The following is a 21238-nucleotide window of genomic DNA, read 5'->3' on the forward strand; positions in this document are numbered from 1 at the left end:
TGGGTGGGCAGTGAAGTTCTTCGTCGTCCGTTTCCCACTCAAGCCGGATATAGTTCGGCCAAGAATCTCCTGATAAGGAGAGAGATCTTAATGAATTTAACACGTCACCCAAGGATGAGTGTTGAAAGTTGTCCGTGGAGGTAAACTCCAAGATCGGTGCCCAATCAGATTCGATGGGCGTGGACACACGTGGTTCTGAACCTATATCTGGAGAGGAGTCCAAGGGTCCAATGGCACATGCCTCGCTAGAGGTTGAATCTGTGTTCGGCTCAAACGTCGTAGAGTATGTGGCTTCCGTGGTGGGGTTCAGCCCCCCGTCCGCGGACGGTGTAATCTGTTCCGGATCTAGGGCCAGGACAGTCACAGGCGCTGTCTCCTGAGCATAGTCCGATGACAGATTTAAGTCGTGTTCATCGTGGCTGCAGGGAGCGGCTGTCGTGGGTTCGAATCCGTCAAAGATCAAGTCTTCGCGAATGTCGGCGATGTAATTCGAACTTCCAAACCTGACCTAATGGCCAGGGGCGTAGCTATCGATCTGCTCCAGATGGACAAGCGAGTTGGCCCGCAGTGTGAAGCCGCCGAATACGAAGATCTGCCCAGGTAGAAAAGTCTCGCCCTGTACTACATCATTGTAGATGATTGAGGGAGCCATCAAGCCTTACGATGACGACACAGTGGAACTCTCAATGAAAGCACCAATGTCAGTGTCAAAACCGGCGGATCTCGGGTAGGGGGTCCCGAACTGTGCGTCTAAGGCTAATGGTAACAGGAGGCGGGGGACACGATGTTTACCCAGGTTCATGCCCTCTCTATGGAGGTAATACCCTACTTCCTGCTTGATTGATCTTGATGATATGAGTATTACAAGAGTTGATCTACCACGGATCGATGAGGCTAACCCTAGAAGGTAGCCTATGATTATGATTGTTCTTGTCCTACGGACTAAACCCTCTGGTTTATATAGACACCGGAGGGGGCTAGGGTTACACGGAGTCGGTTATAGAGAAGTAAATCTACATATCCGAATCGCCAAGCTTGCCTTCCACGGAAAGGAGAGTCCCATCCGGACATGGGATGAAGTCTTCTATCTTGTATCTTCATAGTCCAACAGTCCAGCTAAAGTATATAGTCCGGCTGTCCGAGGACCCCTTAATCCAGGACTCCCTCAGTGGACCTGAGGAATTTTTCTATTAATCATCTGCAAAAAGAATCAACCTAAAAGCACTCTCCAGTAAAAAATGGCAGTTAATCTCGTGAGCGCATAAGTTTCTGTTTTTTATAGCAAGATCGCATAGACTTCACTCAAGTCTTCCCAAAGGTTCTACTTGGCACAAACACTAATTAAAACATAAATCCACATCTAAACAGAGGCTAGATGAATGATTTATTACTAAACAGAAACAAAAAACACAAAAACAGAAATAAAATTGGGTTGCCTCCCAACAAGCGCTAACGTTTAACGCCCCTAGCTAGGCATGATGATTTTAAGGATGCTCACATAAAAGATAAGAATTGAAACATAAAAAGAGCATCATGAAGAGTATGACTATCACATTTAAGTCTAACCCACTTCCTATGCATAGGGATTTTGTGAGCAAACAATTTATGGGAACAATAATCAACTAGCATAGGAAGGCAAAACAAGCATAACTTCAAGATTTTAAGCACATAGAGAGGAAACTTGATATTATTGCAATTCCTACAAGCATAGGTTCCTCCCTCATAATAATTTTCAGTAGCATCATGAATGAATTCAACAATATAACCAGCACATAAAGCATTCTTTTCATGATCTACTTGCATAGAAAATTTACTACTCTCTACATAAGCAAATTTCTTCTCATCAATAGTAGTGGGAGCAAACTCTACAAAATAGCTATCATGTGAGGCATAATCCAATTGAAAACTAAAATCGTGATGACAAGTTTCATGGTTATAATTATTCTTAATAGCATACAAGTCACCACAATAATCATCATAAATAGGAGGCACGCTTTCATCATAATAAATTTTCTCATCAAAACTTGGGGGACTAAACATATCATCTTCATCAAACATAGCTTCCCAAAGCTTGTGGCTTTGCATATCATTAGCATCTTGGGTATTCAAAGAATTCATACTAACAGCATTGCAATCATGCTCTTCATTCAAAGATTTAGTGCCAAACATTTTATAGACTTCTTCTAGCACTTGAGCACAATTTTCCTTACCATCATTCTCACGAAAGATATTAAAAAGATGAAGCGTATGAGATAAACTCAATTCCATTTTTTTGTAGTTTTCTTTTGTAGACTAAACTAGTGATAAAACAAGAAACAAAAAGATTCGATTGCAAGATCTAAAGATAAACCTTCAAGCACTCACCTCCCCGGCAACGGCGCCAGAAAAGAGCTTGATGTCTACTACGCAACCTTCTTCTTGTAGACATTGTTGGGCCTCAAAGTGCAGAGGTTTGTAGGACAGTAGAAAATTTCCCTCAAGTGGATGACCTAAGGTTTATCAATCCGTGGGAGGCGTAGGATGAAGATGATCTCTCTCAAGCAACCCTGCAACCAAATAACAAAGAGTCTCTTGTGTCCCCAACACACCCAATACAATGGTAAATTGTATAGGTGCACTAGTTCGGCGAAGAGATGGTGATACAAGTGCAATATGGATGGTACATATAGCTTTTTGTAATCTGAAATTATAAAAAGAGCAAGGTAACTAATGATAAAAGTGAGCGTAAATGGTATTGCAATGCTAGGAAACAAGGCCTAGGGTTCATACTTTCACTAGTGCAAGTTCTCTCAACAATAATAACATAATTAGATCATATAACTATCCCTCAACATGCAACAAAGAATCACTCCAAAGTCACTAATAGCGGAGAACAAACGAAGAAATTATGGTAGGGTACGAAACCACCTCAAAGTTATCCTTTCTGATCTATCTATTCAAGAGTCCGTAGTAAAATAACATGAAGCTATTCTTTCCGTTTGATCTATCATAGAATTCGTACTAGAATAACACCTTAAGACACAAATCAACCAAAACCCTAATGTCACCTAGATACTCGATTGTCACCTCAAGTATCTGTGGGTATGATTATACGATATGCATCACACAATCTCAGATTCATGTATTCAACCAACACAAAGTACTTCAAAGGGTGCCCCAAAGTTTCTACCAGAGAGTCAAGACGAAAACGTGTGCCAACCCCTATGCATAAGTTCACAAGGTCATAGAACCCGCAAGTTTATCACCAAAACATACATCAAGTAGATCACGTGAATATCCCATTATCACCACAGATAAGCACGGCAATACTTACATCAAGTGTTCTCAAATCCTTAAAGACTCAATCCAATAAGATAACTTCAAAGGGAAAACTCAATCCATTACAAGAGAGTAGAGGGGGAGAAACATCATAAGATCCAACTATAATAGAAAAGCTTGCGATACATCCAGATCGTATAACCTCAAGAACACGAGAGAGAGAGAGAGAGAGAGAGAGAGATCAAACACATAGCTACTGGTACATACCCTCAGCCCCGAGGATGAACTACTCCCTCCTCCTCATGGAGATTGTCGCGATGATGAAGATGGCTACCGGTGAGGGATCCCCCCTCCGGCAGGGAGCCGGAACATGGTCCCGATTGGTTTTTGGTGTCTACAGAGGCTTGCGGCGGTGGAACTCCCGATATATTGTGCTCCTCAAAGGTTTTAGGGTATATGTACATATATAGGCGAAAGAAGTCGGCCAGGAGAGCCTCGAGGGGCCCACGAGGGTGGGGGGTGCGCCCAGAAGGGGGGGGGGCTCCCTGCCTCGTGGCCACCTCGAAGCTTCCCTTACTTCACCTCCAAGTCTCCTGGATTTCTTCCTTTCCAAAAATAACTCCCCCGAAGGTTTTATTCCGTTTGGACTCCATTTGATATTCCTTTTCTACCGAACACCAAAATAGGCAAAGAAACAGCAATATGGGTTGGGCCTCCGGTTAATAGGTTAGTCCCAAAAGTAATATAAAAGTGTATAATAAAGCCCATTAAACATCTAAAATAGATAATATAATAGCATGAGTACTTCATAAATTATAGATACGTTGGAGACGTATCAAGGTATCTCTGGGCCGACTTGGTAATGCATCACCATAATGAGCTCAATGTGACTAAGGAGTTAGTCACGGGATCATGCATTATGAAATGATTAAAGAGACTTGCCGGTAACGAGATTGAACGAGGTATGGGGATACCGACGATCAAATCTCAGGAAAGTAATATACCGGTGGACAAAGGGAATTGTATACGAGATTGATTGAATCCCCGACATCATGGTTCATCCGATGAGATCATCATGGAACATGTGGAAGCCAATATGGGTATCCAGATCCTGCTGTAGGTTATTGGCCGGAGAGGTGTCTCGGTCATGTCTGCATGGTTCCCGAACCTGTAGGGTCTACACACTTAAGGTTCGATGACGCTAGAGTTGTTATGGGAAATTGTATGTGGTTACTGAAGGTTTTTCGGAGTCCCGGATGAGTTCCCAGACGTCATGACGAGTTCCAGAATGGTCCGGAGGTAAAGATTCATATATGGGAAGTCCAGTTTCAATCACCGGAATGGTTTCGGGGGTTATGGGTATTGTATTGGGACCACCGAAAGGTGTCCGGGGGTCCACCGGGTAGGGTCACCTGCCCCGGGGGACTTAATGGGCTGAACAAGGGTGGTAACCAGCTTCCTAGTGGGCTGGTGCACCCCCCAAGGGCCCAAGGCGCCTAGGGTTGGAAACCCTAGGGGGTGGGGGCACCTCCCACCAAACTTGGGGGGCAAGTCCCCCCTTAGCCGCTGCCCCCCATTATAGATGGGATCTAGGGGGGCCTCCCCCCTCTCCCCTTCCCCAATAAATAGTGGGGGGGAGGGCTGCCGCACCCCTTCCCCTGGTGCAGCTCCTCCCTCCCCAACATCTCCTCCTCCTCTGTAGAGCTTGGCGAAGCCCTGCAGAAAAACCGCAAGCTCCACCACCACGCCGTCGTGCTGCCAGAGCTCTCCCTCAACTTTTCCTCTCCCCTTGCTGGAGCAAGAAGGAGGAGACGTCCCCGGGCTATACGTGTGTTGAACGCGGAGGCGCCGTCCGTTCGAAGCTAGATCGGATCTTTTGTGATTTGAGTCGCCGTGAGTACGACTCCATCAACCGCGTTCTCGTAACGCTTCCGCTCAGCGATCTTCAAGGGTATGAAGATGCACTCCCTCTCTCTCTCATTGCTAGCATCTTCTAGATTGATCTTGGTGACTCGTAGGAAAATTTTGAATTATTGCTACGTTCCCCAACAGTGGCATCATGAGCTAGGTCTATGTGTAGATTCTATGCACGAGTAGAACACAAGTAGTTGTGGGCAATGGTTTGTTCAATTTGCTTACCGTTACTAGTCCTATCTTGATTCGGTGGTATTGTGGGATGAAGCAGCCCGGACCGACCTTATACGTACGCTTATGTGAGACAGGTTCCACTGACTAACATGCACTTGTTGCATAAGGTGGCTAGCGGGTGTCTGTCTCTCCCACTTTATTCGGATCGGATTCGATGAAAAGGGTCCTTATGAAGGGTAAATATCAATTGGCATATCACCGTATTGGATTTTGCATAGGTAAGAAATGTTCTTGCTAGAAACCCATAGCAGCCACGTAAAAACATGCAACAACAATTGGAGGACGTCTAACTTGTTTTTGCAAGGTATGCCATGTGATGTGATATGGCTAAAAGGATGTGATGAATGATATATGTGATGTATGAGATTGATCATGTTCTTGTAATAGGAATCATGACTTACATGTCGATGAGTATGACAACCGGCAGGAGCCATAGGAGTTGTCTTAATTTATTGTATGACCTGCGTGTCATTGAAAACGGCATGTAATTACTTTACTTTATTGCTAACTGTTAGACATAGTAGTAGAAGTAATAGTTGGCGAGACAACTTCATGAAGACACGATGATGAAGATCATGGTGTCATGCCGGTGACAAAGGTGATCATATCGCGCCTCAAAGATGGAGATCAAAGGCGCAAGATGATATTGGCCATATCATGTCACTTTATGATTTGCATGTGATGTTTGTCATGTTTACATCTTCTTTGCTTAGAACGACGGTAGCATAAATAAGATGATCCCTCGCTAAAATTTCAAGAAAGTGTTCCCCCTAACTGTGCACCATTGCAAAGGTTCGTTGTTTCGAAGCACCATGTGATGATCGGGTGTGATAGATTCTAACGTTCGCATAGAATGGGTGTAAGCCAGATTTACACATGCAAAACACTTAGGTTGACTTGACGAGCCTAGCATGTACAAACATGGCCTCGGAACACGAGAGACCGAAAGGTCGAACATGAGTCGTATAGCAGATACGATCAACATGGAGATGTTCACCGATGATGATTAGTCCGTCTCATGTGATGATCGGACATGGCCTAGTTGATTCGGACCATGTATCACTTAGATGACTAGAGGGATGTCTATCTGAGTGGGAGTTCATTAAATAATTTGATTAGATGAACTAAATTATCATGAACATAGTCTAAAATATCTTTACAATATGTCTTGTAGATCAAATGGCCCACGCTAATGTTGCCCTCAACTTCAATGCCTTCCTAGAGAAAACCAAGCTGAAAGACGATGGTAGCAACTATACGGACTGGGTCCGAAACTTGAGGATCATCCTCATAGCTGCCAAGAAAGCATATGTCCTTGAAGCACTGCTAGCTGACGCACCCATTTTCCCAGCAACTCAAGACGTTATGAACGCCTGGCAGTCGCGTAGTGATGATTACTCCCTGGTTCCGTGCGGCATGCTTTACAGCTTAGAACCGGGGCTCCAAAAGCATTTTGAGCGGCACAGAGCATTTGAGATGTTCCAAGAGATGAAAATGGTTTTCCAAGCTCATGCTCGGGTCGAGAGATATGAAGTCTCCGACAAGTTCTACAGTTGTAAGATGGAGGAAAACAGTTCTGTCATTGAGCACATACTCACAATGTCTGGGTTGCACAACCGTTTGTCTCAGCTGGGAGTTTATCTTCCAGATGACTCGGTCATTGATAGGATCCTCCAGTCGCTTCCACCTAGCTACAAGAGCTTTGTGATGAACTACAATATGCAAGGGATGGAGAAGTCCATTCCTGAGTTATATTAAATGCCGAAATCAGCGGAGGTGGAAATAAAAAAGGAACATCAAGTGTTGATGGTGAATAAGACCACTAGTTTCAAGAAAGGCAATGGTAAAAAGAACTTCAAGAAGGACGTCAAGGGAGTTGCCGCGCCCGGTAAATCAGTTGCCGGGAAGAAGCCAAAGAATGGACCCAAGCCCGAGACTCAGTGCTTTTATTGCAAGGGAAATGGTCACTCGAAGCGGAACTGCCCCAAGTACTTAGCGGATATGAAGGCCGGCAACGCCAAAGGTATATGTGATATACATGTTATTGATGTGTACCTTACCAGCGCTCATGGTAGCTTCTCGGTATTTGATACCGGTGTGGTTACTCATATTTGTAACTCAAAACAGGAGCTGCGGAATAAGTGGAGACTAGCGAAGGACGAGGTGACGATGCGCATCGGGAATGGTTCCAAGGTCGATGTAATCGCAGTCGGCATGCTACCTCTACATTTACCTACGGGGTTAGTTTTAAACGTCAATAATTGTTATTTAGTGCTAGCTTTGAGCATGAACATTGTATCTGGATCTCGTTTAATGCGAGATGGCTACTCATTTAAATTTGAGAATAATGGTTGTTCTATTTATATGAGAGATATGTTTTATGGTCATGCCCCACTGGTCAATGGTTTATTTTTATTGAATCTCGAACGTGATGTTACACATATTCATAGTGTGAAGCCAAAAGATTTAAGGTTGATAATGATAGTCCCACATACTTGTGGCACTGCCACCTTGATCACATTGGTGTCAAACGCATGAAGAAACTCCATGCAGATGGACTTTTGGAGTCTCTTGATTATGAATCATTTGACACGTGCGAACCATGCCTCATGGGAAAAATGACCAAGACTCCGTTCTCCGGAACAATGGAGCAAGCGACCAACTTGTTGGAAATAATACATACTAATGTGTGCGGTCCAATGAGCGTTGAGGCTCGTGGTGGCTATCGTTATGTTCTCACCCTCACTGATGACTTGAGTAGATATGGGTATGTCTACTTAATGAAACACAAGTCTGAGACCTTTGAAAAGTTCAAGGAATTTTAGAGTGAGGTAGAGAATCAACGTGACAGGAAAATAAAGTTCTTACGACTAGATCCTGGAGGAGAATATTTGAGTCACGAGTTTGGTACGCACTTAAGGAAATGCGGAATTGTTTCACAACTCATACCGCCTGGAACACCTCAGCGTAATGGTGTGTCCGAACATCGTAATCGCACTCTATTGGATATGGTGCGATCGATGATGTCTCTTACCGGTTTACCGCTATCATTTTTGGGTTGTGCTTTAGAGACAGCCGCATTCACTTTAAATAGGGCACCGTCTAAATCCGTTGAGACGACACCGTATGAATTATGGTTTGGGAAGAAACCTAAGCTATCGATTCTAAAATTTTTGGGGATGCGATGCTTATGCCAAGAAACTTCAACCTGAAAAGCTCGAACCCAAGTCAAAAAAATGCGTCTTCATAGGATACCCTAAGGAAACCATTGGGTATACCTTCTACTTTAGATCCGAAGGCAAGATCTTTGTTGCCAAGAACGGATCCTTTCTGGAGAAAGAGTTTCTCTCGAAAGAAGTAAGTGGGAGGAAAGTAGAACTTGATGAAGCACTGCCTCTTGGACCGGAAAGTAGCGCAGCTCAGGAAGATGTTTCTGTGGTGCCTGTAATGACTAGAGGTGAAGTTAATGATGATGATCATGAAACTTCAGATCAAGTTACTACTGAACTTCGTAGGTCCACAAGGACACGTTCCACACCAGAATGGTATGGCAACCCTGTCCTGGAAATCATGTTGTTAGACAACGGTGAACCTTTGAACTATGAAGAAGCAACGGCGGGCCCGAATTCCAACAAATGGCTTGAAGCCATGAAATCCGAGATAGGATCCATGTATGAAAACAAAGTATGGACTTTGACAGACTTGCCGATGATCGGCAAGACATAGAAAATAAATGGATCTTTAAGAAGAAGACTGACGCGGATGGTAATGTGACCGTCTATAAGGTTCGGCTTGTCGCTAAGGGTTATCGACAAGTTCAAGGGGTTGACTACTATGAGACCTTCTCACCCGTAGCGAAGCTGAAGTCCGTCTGAATCATGTTAGCAGTTGCCACATTCTATAATCATGAGATACAGCAAATGGAAGTCAAAACGGCATTCCTGAATGGTTTCCTTAAGGAAGAATTTTATATGATGCAGCCGGAAGGTTTTGTTGATCCTAAGAATGCTGACAAGGTATGCAAGCTCCAGCGATCCACCTATGGGCTAGTGCAAGCATCTTGGAGTTGGAACATTCGCTTTAATAAATGATCAAAGCGTTTGGGTTTATGCAGACTTATGGAGAAGCCTATGTTTACAAGAAAGTGAGTGGGAGCTCTGTAGCATTTCTCATATTATATGTGGATGACATACTATTGATGGGAAATGATATAGAACTTTTGGAAAGCATAAAGGCCTACTTGAATAAGTGTTTTTCAATGAAGGACCTTAGAGAAGCTGCTTACATATTAGGCATCAAGATCTATAGAGATAGATCGAGACACCTCATTGGTCTTTCACAAAGCACATACCTTGACAAGATATTGAAGAAGTTCAATATGGATCAGTCCAAGAACGGGTTCTTGCCTGTATTGCAAGGTGTGAAATTGAGCACGGCTCAATGCCCGACCTCTACAGAAGATAGAGAAAAGATGAGTGTCATCCCCTATGCCTCAGCCATAGGGACTATTATGTATGCCATGCTGTGTACCAGACCTGATGTGAACCTGGCCGTAAGTTTGGTAGGGAGGTACCAAAGTAATCCTGGCATGGAACACTGGACAACGGTCACGAATATCCTGAAGTACCTGAAAAGGACTAAGAATATGTTTCTCGTTTATGGAGGTGACAAAGAGTTCATCGTAAAGTGTTACGTCGATGCTAGCTTCGACACAGATCTGGATGACACCAAGTCGCAAACCGGATACATGTACATTTTGAATGGTGGGGCAGTCAGATGGTGCAGTTGCAAGCAAAGAGTCGTGGCGGGATCTACATGTGAAGCGGAGTACATGGTAGCCTCGAAGGCAGCACATGAAGCAATCTGAATGAAGGAGTTCATCACTGACCTAGGAGTTATTCCCAATGCGTTAGGCCCGATGACTCTCTTCTGTGACAACACTGGAGCTATTGCCCTTGCCAACGAGCCTAGGTTTCACAAGAAGACCAGGCATATCAAGCGTCGCTTCAACTCCATTCGTGAAAATATTCAAGATGGAGACATAGATATTTGTAAAGTGCATATGGATCTGAATGTTGCAGATCCATTGACTAAACCTCTTCCACGAGAAAAACATGATCAACACCAGAACTCTATGGGTGTTCAATTCATCACAATGTAACTAGATTATTGACTCTAGTGCAAGTGGGAGACTGTTGGAAATATGCCCTAGAGGCAATAATAGAATGGTTATTATTATATTTCCTTGTTCATGATAATTGTCTGTTGTTCATGCTATAATTGTATTAACCGGAAACCGTAACACATGTGTGAAAACATAGACCGTAAATAGGTCCCTAGTAAGCCTCTAGTTGACTAGCTCGTTGATCAATAGATGGTTGTGGTTTCCTGACCATGGACATTGGATGTCGTTGATAACGGGATCACATCATTAGGAGAATGATGTGATGGATAAGACCCAATCCTAAGCATAGCACAAGATCGTGTAGTTCGTTTGCTAAGAGCTTTTCTAATGTCAAGTATCATTTCCTTAGACCATGAGATTGTGCAACTCCCGGATACCGTAGGAATGCTTCGGGTGTACCAAACATCACAACGTAACTGGGTGGCTATAAAGGTGCACTACAGGTATCTCCGAAAGTGTCTATTGGGTTGGCACGAATCGAGATTGGGATTTGTCACTCCGTATGACGGAGAGGTATCTCTGGGCCCACTCGGTAATGCATCATCATAATGAGCTCAATGTGACTAAGGAGTTAGTCACGGGATCATGCATTACGGAATGATTAAAGAGACTTGCCGGTAACGAGATTGAGCGAGGTATGGGGATATCGACGATCGAATCTCGGGCAAGTAACATACAAGTGGACAAAGGGAATTGTATACGGGATTGATTGAATCCTCGACGTCGTGGTTCATCCGATGAGATCATCGTGGAACATATGGGAGCCAACATGGGTATCGAGATCCCGCTGTTGGTTATTGGCCGAAGAGGTGTCTCGGTCATGTCTGCATGGTTCCCGAACCCGTAGGGTCTACACACTTAAGGTTCGATGACGCTAGAGTTGTTATGGGAAATTGTATGTGGTTATCGAAGGTTGTTCGGAGTCTCGGATGAGATCCTGGATGCCACGAGGAGTTCCGGAATGGTCTGGAGGTAAAGATTTATATATGGGAAGTCCAGTTTCAGTCACCGGAATGGTTTCACGGGTTATCGGTATTGTACCGGGACCACCAAAAGGTGTCCGGGGGGCCACCGGGTGGGGCCTCCTGCCACGATGGACTTAATGGGCTGAACAAGGGTGGGAACCATCCCCCTAGTGGGCTGGTGCAACCCCCAAGGGCCCGAGGCACCTAGGGTTGGAAACCCTAGGGGGTGGGGGCGCCTCCCACCAAACTTGCGGGGCAAGTCCCCCCCTTGGTCGCCGCCCCCCTTGTAGATGGGATCTAGGGGGGCCGGCCCCCTCTCCCCTTCCCCTATAAATAGTGGGGGTGGGAGGGTTGCCGCACCCCTTCCCCTGGTGCAGCCCCTCCCACCCCAACACCTCCTCCTCCTCCTCCGTAGAGCTTGGCGAAGCCGTGCAGAAAAACCGCAAGCTCCACCACCACGCAGTCATGCTGCCGGAGCTCTCCCTCAACTTCTCCTCTCCCCTTGCTGGATCAAGAATGAGGAGATGTCCCCGGGCTGTACGTGTGTTGAACACGGAAGCGCCGTCCGTTCGGTGCTAGATCGGATCTTCTGCGATTTGAATCGCCGCGAGTACGACTCCATCAACCGCGTTCTTGTAACGCTTCCTCTTAGAGATCTTCAAGGGTATGAAGATGCACTCCCTCTCTCTCTCGTTGCTAACATCTCCTAGATTGATCTTGGTGACTCGTAGGAAAATTTTGAATTATTGCTACGTTCCCCAACAGAGTTAGGAATTCGCCAGTGCGGATTACCTGCAAGTGAGGAACATGACAGCCCTGAGGAATTTGAGAGCTCAAATTTCCGACCGTTGTTGTGTTATGCGCTAGCTGTCCCAAATATCTTATCCACCTAACGGTCATATCATTGAAGGGGATTTATGTCTTATCATGCCGGGTTGCTCCCCGGCTATAAATAGCTGCCCCCTTCAACCACTAGTTTGGTTGGCTGCTCCAAGAGAAACTGACACTTGTCATTTAGAGCATCCCATCCTCCGAGGACTTTGAGAGAAAATCATCAGTGAGGAAAAACCCAAAACCCCAACACCTAAAACCCAAAGTGATTGAGCATCACTGAAGAGATTGTTCATGTGTGCAACCGACGATTGTTACCTTTGAAGACTGTGCATGTTCCAGATGGTTAGGCATCATGGTTAGGAAGTCACCTTGAAGACTTACCACGAGTGATTGGGCGAGATTTGTGTGACCTTGGCTAAAGGAGAACACGGTAAGGATTGTGTGTCCTGGGACTGTGTGTCCTTTGGTTTAAATACCAAGCCACTCCAACCAGACGTACGACTGTCACAACTGTTGGAACTGGTCTACCAAATCATTTTCTTCACGTAGCTACTGGTTCTATTTCCACAACCCTTTCATTTCCTCGCTTATGTGTTGATGAAATTGATCGTTACTGCTTGAAGACTTTGACTGAAGACTTTCTCGATTTCCTCAAACTTATTTCTTGAGTCATCTTATCTTCTGCCTTCTTATCCTGTTCACACGCTACCCGTGCTCTATGTATGTTTCATCATCATCATGACTATGCTATTGTCTTGTTATGCATGCACCTGAGTACTTATTTCGCTGCTTGTAGTTCTTCACTTAGCAAATTCTTCGAGTTGTATTTTCTCAGTGATGAATTTGTAAAAATCGCCTATTCACCCCCCCCCCTCTAGTCAATATAACACACTTTCACCCACCTCATAGACATTGCCCCTCATCCTATTCTTGTCACTACCGGAGCACACCATGACACTTGCCATCCGCGGACGTGAACAAGATGTTGTCAACTCCGGTAGTAAAAACAATAGACGAGGGGTAATGTCTAGGATGTTGGTGGCATCTAAAAGAGTACATGTATGCAATTAATTGGAAAAACTCTCACCGGTGTGATGTAGTCTTGCAGTGGTCAGTGCTGATTGATATACGGAATTCGTCCTCCATAGTGAATGGTTCAAGTTGTTCTTCATCTGAAGGGATTCTACTCGTCTATGAGATCCTCGTGACATGAAGATTTGATCGGGAGGAGCTGTGGTTGATAGAATAGGGCGGATGTCCACTCCTCGCGAGTTACACGGAACGAAACCCACCCTTGGGCCTTCATGGGGAGGAAGGCTCACTCCTCGGCCTTGCTGAGAACAAAGAGTGGTCTTCAACACAAAGAAGGACAAAAAGGGCCTCTTCGGCTCACATGAAGACGAATAGTCACTCTTCGGCCCAGCAGAGCACGATTGGGTCTAAATTTTACTAAATCGGCACTAAAGTCTTGAAATTTCGCAAAACAAAATAAGACTCACTTCGATCCATATTAATTGACGTTGTTTTAGTACAACTTTGTTGCGTTCATTAGTATGGGATCAGTGGGGTATTACTTTTCTCGATACAATTAATCTCGGCCATCAAATAAGGTCAATTCAACGACTCGGGTTGCCCACATGATGATCGCTCAATATATTTTTGCATGCAGTCAATGTCATTCAAAATATCAATGCCAACGATTTTTTGAGAATCTATCAATGCCCGCGCTAATTATATAATTAGCGCATAAATAATAACACACCTAATATCCGTGTGCAACTAATGTACTCCCTAATATTTTTTTAGAATGCCAGCGATTTTTGTAGAATCTATCAATGCCATTTAATATAATTCAAAATATCAATGTCGGCGATTTTTTGAGAATCTATCAATGCGTAAATAATATCCAAAATATCCGTGTGCAACTAATATACACTGCCTAATCTTAACACCATGCATTATTACTACTAGTAATTTTGAAATAATATCTGTTTTCTACTATGCACCCTATGCATCTAGTCGGAAAGAGCAGTAAGGATCAACGTGTGCATCTACGGTACGGATACATGCACCGGGGTTGGGATGAACGGTGCACGCACCCGTACGCGCGCCCGTTTCCGTTGCCAACGTGCAGTGCACCGACCGTTGAGGGCACACCAGTTGGGGGATCAGGAGGCGGGCGGACCACCCGCGCGTCAGACGGGCCACGCGCGCGGGGGGTCGCGGTGACACCCGGCCCGGCGGCGGGCGGGCAGGCGGGCGGGCCAGTCAGTCACACCGACTCGCGGGGCTGGCTTGGACTGGGAGTCGGTCATCGGGTCAGGGTCGCGCGCACGACACACCGGTGACACCGCGCGCCACCCAACCCCAACCGGACGCACGCTACGGTACGCTAGCGCTGCCACCCCCACCCAGGCGGATCCTTCCCCGCCCCGCTCCTTCGCTTTTATATAAGCCACCCTCGCCTCGTCTCGGCCTCCCCACGCCTGCCACCACCACCACCACCACACCATCGTCCTCACACTTGCCTCTCATCCTCCCTGCCCTGCCGAGACTGCAGCAGTCAGCCGGCGGCGCGGACGTCTCTCCTTGGCAAGCGACAGGCATGGGCTTCCCGGTCGGCTACTCCGAGCTGCTGCTCCCCAAGCAGCTGCTCCACCTCCTCCTCCTGCTCGGCTACCTCCGCCGCTTCCTCCTCTGGGCCTTCGACGCCGTCGGCCTCGGCGACCTGCTGGATCTCGGGGACGAGCACCTGGCGCAGGAGCACGCGCGCGGCGACCACGGCGCCGCGGAGGCGCTGCTGCAGCACCGCCGGCCCGAGTTCCGGCCCGTGACGGCCATGGTCATCGAGGAGGTGCTCCCCGTGGTGCGGTTCGACGAGCTGGAGGCCGCGGCGTGCATCGACGGGGACTGCGCCGTGTGCCTCAGCGGCATCGGCGGTGGCGACGAGGTGCGGCGGCTCAGCAACTGCCGCCACGCCTTCCACAGGGGGTGCCTGGACCGCTGGATGGAGCACGACCAGCGCACCTGCCCGCTCTGCCGCGCCCCGCTCATCCCCGACGAGATGGCCGGCGCGCTCTGGGCCACCGCCGCCGGCGTGCCCGACGCCTCCGACTTCGACTTCTTCTACCTGGGCGCCTCGGCGCCCACCACCCCGACGCTGCTGCGGCCGCACGAGCTGCTGCTCACCGGCCTCGGCGGCTACCAGTGAGCCCCCGATTCGGTCCAGGCAACTGGCCGCCGCCGTCCAGAATGCGCAATTTTACAGGACTGAATTGGTCTCCGCGTCCGGACGCCGGCGAGCTGCCTGGCCCAGGCCGTGTACATAGGGCGAAATGAGTAAAGTAACCGCCCCGAAAAGGGCTAGGAGATTAGATTCTTGTTATGTATAGCTAGATTCCATCTTCCAAGTTTGCGGAGCTGTGGATCTTTCTGCTGGCAATTAAATTTGTTGAGTTAGGCGTTCCGCGTGCAAAATTTCTGTCCCTTTGCTCCTTCTCTTTCCCGTGTTGGTCAGGCCGTTCAGCCGCTTGGCTTTTTTCGGTACATATACTAGTAGTACAGATTTAGAAAGGCTTCATCAACTTCCCCCGCTGAGCGTACAAATTTAGGAAGGATTTTACATCGGCCGAGGATTTCTGAAACCATATGCATCCTGGCAAGTGGCAGGAAATTTAGGCTCCGACAGTACAGCCGCAGCCTTCCCTTGATTGGATCTACTAGTAGTACCGTTGTTATTGCTACAACTGCTGACACTGAAACCCATGCAGTAGGGCAGTGGAAGAATGTTCTGGAATGGTAGTAAATTAGAGAGTTAATACCACAATTGGTACATAAACTTGTAGGGGTGGGAACAAATTTATACAAAAACTAAAAAACCCCACAAAACTGCTCCTCCAACTTGTCTGCTGTAACAAAATCATACAAAAACACCCTGAGCTGCACACGTGGCGCGCCAGGTAGGCTCTATTGGGCCCGGACCGCGTTTTTGCACAAACCCCCTCGCCTTCTTCCACATTTGCACATGAGCCGTTGCTTCTGTTTTATAGTAACCCCCAGTCGACGCCCCCGATGCAAACCCCTATCAAAACCTTGCCTTTCCCCTGTTCCTCCTCCTTGCCTTTCCTTTGTTCCTCCTCCTCGACGTTTTCAAGGCGAGGCGGCGACGCGGCCGTGGAGCTCATCGCCGGCGAGAGAGGGCGCCATGGAGCCGCGGCGAAGGGAACCCGGCGAGTTCCCTCCTGAATATGGTAAGCTTCCCCTGTTCCTACATTCCCCTGTTCGTCTGCTTCCCCTGTTCCTATGTTCGTCCCATGGTTAGGTTTTCTTGTGCATATCACATGGCGGCCAAGATCAGTAGGGTTTCTTGTGCTACTTGGTCTCAATTTCGGGATCGATTTGGTCAGTAGGGTTTCTGCGCGCGTCCGTACAATATTTGGCCAAGAGGGTTTCTGTGATGCTGATGGGGTTTTGGGTGGTGTGGTATGGGAAAGATTATGGCTAGTGTTAGGGGAGTTCTAGATGTGATTCTGACTGCTGCCTTACAGGGGAAGGTTGTAGTTTGGACTACTGCCATGTGCTGATGTGATTTTTGTGGCTGCTGCCTTACAAAGGAAAATTGCAGAGATAATATTGATGTGTTGTTCATAATTACAGGCTACAACACCATACAATAGTGCAGAGAAGCAGACCAAACATGCTAACCAAATTTCCCTCCTATCCCTAGTCCTGATCTCCTTCTTGTGCTTCATGATCATGGCCTTCCTCTCTTCCTTCAGCCTCATAATTCCAGCATCCTTGTCAAAGACAAATTTCTGAAGAGCCACATTCTCTTCAGCAAGTTTGCCAATCACCTGCCTAGGCCTCCCTTGCCATTCTTTGTCCACCCACTTCAGATAAGCACATGTATCATAACCCTACAAAACACATAATACCAATTTGTTCAGTACAACAATTTGTTCAGTGCAACCTATAAACCCTGAAGATAAACAGCACACCTTTTTCCACATTCTGACATGCCATTTTTAACAAAAGTTGGGCACTTGACTAACCTCACGAGGAGAAACAAGAAATCTACGACCATAGTCATATCCATCAGAGCAAACTCTCCTCGCATGGTTCAGTAAGTGGCAACAAGGGTCACTTTTGTCAGTGCCATTGAAAGCAGCATCAGGAGAGGATAGAGGTATACCCCAGTCATATTCTGGTAGGTTTTCAGTCCCCTACCATCATATCAAATCAAATGTTAGCATCAGGAAAGCCCAAGTTCATGGGCATCTGAAGCAAATCGGCGAGGGGAAGGGGGACACGCACCTTGCAGAAATCGACATCCATGTAGCGCACCTCTCCGGTGATTTTCGCCCAAGGCTCGCCGTCCTTCGTCATGTCGGCACCGGCGAGGTCACATCCATTGAGCGGGAGAGGGTGGCTTGACGACGACGACACCCCTGCTCCACGGCGTCCTGCCTGCTGCTTCCGCTCAATGATGTGCACCCCTTCATCTCGAGAGGGCGGCAGAGACGGTTGCCGGCGAAGAGGGCGGCCGAGAGGGCGACGACAAGGGGGAGGAGCTAGGGATTTAGGAATGGGGAATCGATGCAGAGTGGGCGATGTAGTCAGGGATTCGACCGTGCAACACAAATACAGAGAGTGCGAGGGGCTTTTTTAAATAAGGTGTGTGTGCCAAAATCCAGCGTGGCATGCCAAATGTCGCCTCCACAACTGTTTTGTATGATTTTGTTACAGCAGACAAGTTGGATGGGTAGTTTTGTGGGTTTTTTTAGTTTTTGTATGAATCCGTTCCCACCCCTACAAGTTTATGTACCAATTATGGTATTAACTCTAAATTAGATGAAAATGCACAGATTTGGCCCTTCTTCGAAACTTACTATACTATTCCCTCCACTTCTAAATATAAGCCTAGGGATTTTAATACAAACTACATATGGATGTATGTAAACATATTTTAAAGGTCATATTCATCCATTTTACTTCGTATGTAGTTTTTGTTACGGGTCAATCTTTAAAAAAGACTTATATTTATGAACGAAGGGAGTAATTTGGATCCGATTTTTTTCACACACGCACCCTTTTGCATGATGCCCTAACTAGGGCGTCATGCCAGATAGCATGATGCCCCGGGCCAGGCCATCATGCTCTATCTAGATCGGCGCCTCAATTCCGGACGTTATGAAAAATGTTTTTATGAAATATTTTAATATTGAATTTATTTTGTGCCGAAGTTCTCAAAAAGCATTAAATCTGTCCACTTTCACGTAAATTGGTAGCACGCCGAGTATAATTCCTCGTAAACAGGTTCACTGCTGGAAAAATTAGATGGCCGAAAGGCAAAAATTCCTAGAAAATTTGGTGTTTTAACCCTTTTGCGAAAGTTGAGCCAGATCTGACACTGGTTCGAAGTTTTTTCGAGGTCTGACCCTCTTTCTATCGTCGGGGTCGATGACGGTAGGGTATAACTGCCTACCGCCGAGCACCTCGACGGTAGGGTTGCACAAGGTACCGTCAGCCTGTTTAGCGGTAGGGCTGCACTGCGCCGACGTGGATGAGTTGCCTACCGCGAGGAGCGTTGACGGTAGGCTGGACCTCGGCGGTAGGAAAAGAGTCATATCCCCCAAAAAAATTTCAAACCAGGGTTAGGTCTGGTTTAACTTTTACAAAAGGTCAAAACAGAAAATTTGACGAAAATTCCGTTGCACGCACGCATGGGGCCTCCGTTGTCGACGAAAGGAAATGGCTCGTCACATTCCTCCGGCAGGAGCATGACTAGCCTAGCCTATACTCTTTCGCAGCTGGACAGGGACAGAGAGCTCATTTCCCCGGACTCATCGCACGCCATCTTGACCTGGCTGACGGGCAGCGTTTGTACGTGCACGAGCGAGAGAGCGAGAAGTTTTCAACGCAGGGGCAGCAGCCGATGACGATGATAGCTGGGGTCTAGTCTACGTTAAGGGGAAAGAAAAGTTTGAGACGCAGAAGCAAGCTGCCTTCCTGCCTACCAACGTAGTACAACGACTGGACGTCCGGGTAAACTGCACCTCCATATTCTAGTGTGCGTGAGCGTACGCAATCTGCAGAAAGGCGAGTAGAAAAATTGTGCTGGGTGTCGCTCGGAAAGGCGGAGCCTTTGGACAGGTGTGGTGCCGATAGACTCTACCTGTAACGCACGGCCGGGCCATCGATTATGAGGGTGTTTGAATCACTAGAGACTAGAGACTAGAGACTAGTAGTAGTCACCTTTAGTCAGTAAATCTTCAAACACCCTTGACTAGTGGGTGACTAAAACTAGTTTAGTCCTTAGTCACCCCACCCCCAATTTTTACTGACTAGAGACTAGTAGTAATCACCTTTCAAACAGGGTCTGACTAAAAACTTCTAGTCTGACCACTACTAGTCACATGACTAGAGAGTATCCAAACACGCACCAAACAGGGTCATTCATTCACGCGCACCGAAAGACGGACGACGATTGGATCGGCGGCAACAGCATTTCAGTACCAGTACATGCAGAATCAAACGGCACTGCTCCGATTGATTAGGTCAGCATGATTGCCTCGTTGGGAGCTTTTAGCATACGGCTTATGTAACTTGTAACTGTAGTAGTACCACCACTGTTCCTTTGCTTAGGGCCGCAGTTTCAGCTCTTCTCTGCTGTACATTGCGAGTGTTTCTGTTAACAAGATCGTTGGCTTTTAGCCACCGAACTTTACATTTATGGTGCTGCAGATCTGAGCTAGTTTTGCTTGCAAGTGACACAAGGTAACACAATTAGGCTTGGTTTTCGTTAAGCTACTTTGGCCGAGGGACAACACAGTGAGTGGGTCATTAATCCTGATCCGTGCGCTGAATGGAACCAAAAACCAACTGAAAGGTCATGATTCCGGATTTCCCGGGAATAATGAATGGCACATCACCTCCTTGGCCCCTGATCGTACACGGGACGCTGCGGGGATGGGCCGACCCGCTTTGGACGTGCCGTGTAACGGCTGGCCAGCGCCCATCGCGTCCTGCATCTGTACAGAAATTAAAAGCCGAACAGCAGATGCCGTACGATTTTGTTCGCGTCATATCGTTTCCTGCATCCATTTGTCCACAGTCCAGCACTTGGATGTGTCTGCATGATTGGTCACACTCACTCAACTTTCGTGCAACCCACCCTCCCCCCAAAAAACCCTTTCCTGAATGCGCTTGGTTAACACCCATGGTACTGCCAGTACGTACTCAGGTTCGTCGTAACCCAAATAAATATGACAAGGAAGGAAGGAAGGAAGGCCTTGGGCTCATGACATGAGAGGAACAAATTCCTGAAAGCAATCGTGATAGGTCAGGGCCAGGCACAGGCCCATGTACTCCTCCCTCTGCTTCAAAATATAGTGTTTCCTCTATTTTCGTGATTCAACTTTGATTATAAATTTAATTAACTAGACCGACTGTGACGGGAGCAAAAATTATACAGTGAATTTGTATTCAAAAGATGTTTTCAATTATATTTTTTTTCCACCGCAATCGGTCTTATTTGTTAAAGTTAGACCTGAAGAGGCGCGGACGCAATATATTTTGAAATGGAGGGAGTACTTAGAGCTCATACTCCCAACCCGAAAGATCCATCCACATCGTTGTCGCCCTCCACCACACCCGACGGTGCACCTCTCCTCCTCCCCAACAAGCGACGCGAAAGCAATGCACGCAGCGCCGAGCCAATGCGCATTCGCGTCCCGGGCTACAGGGGATAAGAATGAATCGAACCCTCCGCTGCGGTCGATCTCCACACGCGTCGACGCCACTGGCCGTCCGCATCAGCTTTAGCGCCTGCCCGCTTACGCCAGATCCG

The 21238-nt window shown here is 46.9% G+C and overlaps 1 protein-coding gene across 1 annotated transcript; it reads left to right on the forward strand.

Moving 5' to 3' along the window:
- Nucleotides 1-14874: 14874 nt before the first annotated feature.
- On the forward strand, nt 14875-15888 carry LOC119365121 (E3 ubiquitin-protein ligase RHA1B-like). Its single transcript, XM_037630717.1, has one exon. The coding sequence runs from the start codon at nt 14996-14998 to the stop codon at nt 15599-15601; it is 606 nt and encodes a 201-aa protein (XP_037486614.1). The 5' UTR covers nt 14875-14995; the 3' UTR covers nt 15602-15888.
- Nucleotides 15889-21238: the final 5350 nt, after the last annotated feature.

The sequence above is a fragment of the Triticum dicoccoides genome, chromosome 2B, assembly GCF_002162155.2.
Source record: "Triticum dicoccoides isolate Atlit2015 ecotype Zavitan chromosome 2B, WEW_v2.0, whole genome shotgun sequence".
Classification (NCBI taxonomy): Eukaryota; Viridiplantae; Streptophyta; class Magnoliopsida; order Poales; family Poaceae; genus Triticum; species Triticum dicoccoides.